The following is a 2,717-nucleotide window of genomic DNA, read 5'->3' as shown; positions in this document are numbered from 1 at the left end:
CTGGTGCTACATGAACATTTATTGTGGTTTAGAGTCAAGATTTAACTGCTATTTTCAGCGTGGCGGTATCTCTTAGATACCCTAAATTATAATTTTAAATCATCATCATCATCATCATCATCATCATCATCATCATCATCATCATCATCATCATCATCATCATCGTTTAACGTCCACTTTCCATGCTAGCATGGGTTGCACAGCATGGCTGTGTGGTAAGAAGCTTGCTTCCTGACCACATGGTTCTGGGTTCAGTCCCACTGCATGGCACCTTGGGCTAGCATTCTTCTACTGTAGCCTTGGGCTGACCAAAGCCTTGTGAGTGGATTTGGTAGATAGAAGCTGAAAGAAGCCCATCGTGTGTGTCTGTGTCTGTGTTTGTCCCCCCACCATTGCTTGACAACCAATGCTGGTGTGTTTACATCCCTGTAACTTAGCGGTTCAGCAAAAGAGACCAATAGATTAAGTACTAGGCTTACAAAGAATAAGTCCTGGGCTTGATTTGTTCGACTAAAGGCACTGCTCCAGCATGGCTGCAGTCAAATAACTGAAACAAAAGAATAAAGAATCTATATAATTTGATAAACATGTTTGTATTAGGAAGGGCATCCAGATGTAGAAATCGTGCCAAAGCAGACAGAGTTTGGCACAGCTTTTTAACTTGCCAGCTCCTGAGCATCCAGCCCATGCCAGCATGGAAAATGGACATTAAATGATGATGATGATGGAATTTAGATGTGAACCACCAGAAGTTTCATGCTCTGATAGTACAGTATTCAGACAAGCTTATATAGCATGCCATGTACTATCCTGCAATCTTTCAAGCTCAAAACATATTTGTGTTTGTGTGTGTATGTATTCTTACCAGTCATTTTTTTATTTTATCCATTCTTACATATTATCCATAACTCTTATTAATAGTAATAGTAATAATAATAATAATGATAATAATGATAATAATGATAATCCTTTCTACTATAGGCACAGGGCCTGCAATTTTGGGTGAGGGGACTAGTCGATTACATCGACCCCAGTGTTCCATTGGTACTTAATTTATCGACCCTGAAAGCATAAAAGGCAAAGTCAACCTCGGCAGAATTTGAACTCAAAATGTAGAGACAGGCGAAATGCTGCTAAGCCTTTTGCCCAGTGTGCTAACGATTCTGCCAGCTCGCCGTCCTTATAACAATTATAATTGGACAATTCAAGAGTAAATAGATGTGTGATAGATTCAGTAACTTACTTTACCGTGGTTGTCATTTGACATTTAAAGAGACCATCAAAGTATTTCTTTACTTTTATTTTTCAGATTTTGAGAGAGTAATAAGTCATTATATTCAACATGAGTACTACAAAGTTGCCCTCGAGGTACTCAATGAACAAGTAAGTATTAAACTTGTTGTGCAAGTGTACAACGCCCCCTGGCAAGTATGGACTAGACCACTACATGTCAATAGTAGCGGCCTGAATAAGTGAAGTAGTTAGTGCAGGTTTCACAGTTCGTGTGTTGATAGTTCAAAGTTGGAATTAAAAGTTTACAGTTCGAGTTAGCTTGTTGGATTGTCGGTTCTTAAAAGATTGTTGTTACAGTCCGTGTGGTTACTGCCGTTTGTTTCGATTATATTGTTATTACACTGTTGCAGTGTATTCATTTATCCATAAGGATATAGCAGAGCTACAGCATCCAGCCGTAGAAACATTGCCAGATCAGATTGGAGCCTGGTGCAGCTGCTGGCTTTCCAGACCTCAGTCAAATCATCCAACCCATGCCAGCATGGAAAACAGACGTTAAACAACAATGATGATGACGACGACTTAGTAATCAATAAAAATGCCTAGTAGAAATATACTCTTTTACTTGTTTCAGTCATTTGACTGTGGCCATGCTGGAGCACCACCTAAAAATTGATATTCTTGTTAATTCATTTAAAAGTCTACTCACTTTTGATACTCTCATCTATATCAATAAATAATGTCACACGAAACCATGTTGAATAAAACAACAGAGTATAAAGGATTTAAGAGGGAAACTGGACATAAGAGGCATCAGATGTTGTGTGCAGGAGAGAAGACTGGTTTGATCATGTGATGTGTATGGATGAGGACAGCTGCATAAAAAAGTGCTGAGCTGTAATTGTGAAGGGAACTTGTAGAAGGAGTAGACCCAGGAAGACATGGGATGAAGTGGTGAGAAAGGATCTTCAGATGCTGGGCGTCATTGAGGAAATGACAAGGGACTGGGAGATGCGGTGAATTGCTGTACTTGTTAAGACATGTCAAGCTAAGTAAAATTGATGTCATCCATACATACAGGCTTGTCCTTTACAGGTGCTGGTGCACCTGTAAAATGCATGCATGCCAGTGCTGCATAAACACACCTGTGACAGTGGCACATAAAAAGTATCCTGCACATTCTGCAAAGTGGTTGGCATTAGTAAGGGCATGCAGCCATAGAAACCATGCCACAGGATACAATTGGAGTCTGGACAGCTGGCTGGCTCCTGTCAAACTGTCTAACCCATGCCAGCATCAGTGTGTGAATCTGAGAGGTGAATATGTTCAATAAAATCATGATTAACTGATTGTCTTATATTTTCTTTAACCCAAAGCCAGGAATTTTTCAGCACCCCCTTGTATATATCTGTGTGTGTGTGTGTGTCTCTCTCTTTCTCTCTCTCTCTCTCTCTCTCTCTCTCTCTCTCTCTCTCTCTCTCTCT

General features: G+C 40.0%; 1 protein-coding gene across 1 annotated transcript in view; it reads left to right on the top strand.

Moving 5' to 3' along the window:
• The window catches only part of LOC106874497 (vacuolar protein sorting-associated protein 18 homolog), a 53,067-nt gene that overhangs the window by 37,428 nt on the left and 12,922 nt on the right, over positions 1-2,717 (top strand). Inside the window, exon 19 of the mRNA XM_052968020.1 lies at positions 1,310-1,383. Within this exon, the coding sequence (XP_052823980.1) occupies positions 1,310-1,383 (74 nt within the window). The remainder of the gene's footprint in view (positions 1-1,309; positions 1,384-2,717) is intronic.

This window comes from Octopus bimaculoides, chromosome 5 (assembly GCF_001194135.2).
Source record: "Octopus bimaculoides isolate UCB-OBI-ISO-001 chromosome 5, ASM119413v2, whole genome shotgun sequence".
NCBI lineage: Eukaryota > Metazoa > Mollusca > Cephalopoda > Octopoda > Octopodidae > Octopus > Octopus bimaculoides.
The sequence above is the reverse complement of the archived record's forward strand: the minus strand, read 5'-3'. Positions and strand labels throughout refer to the sequence as shown.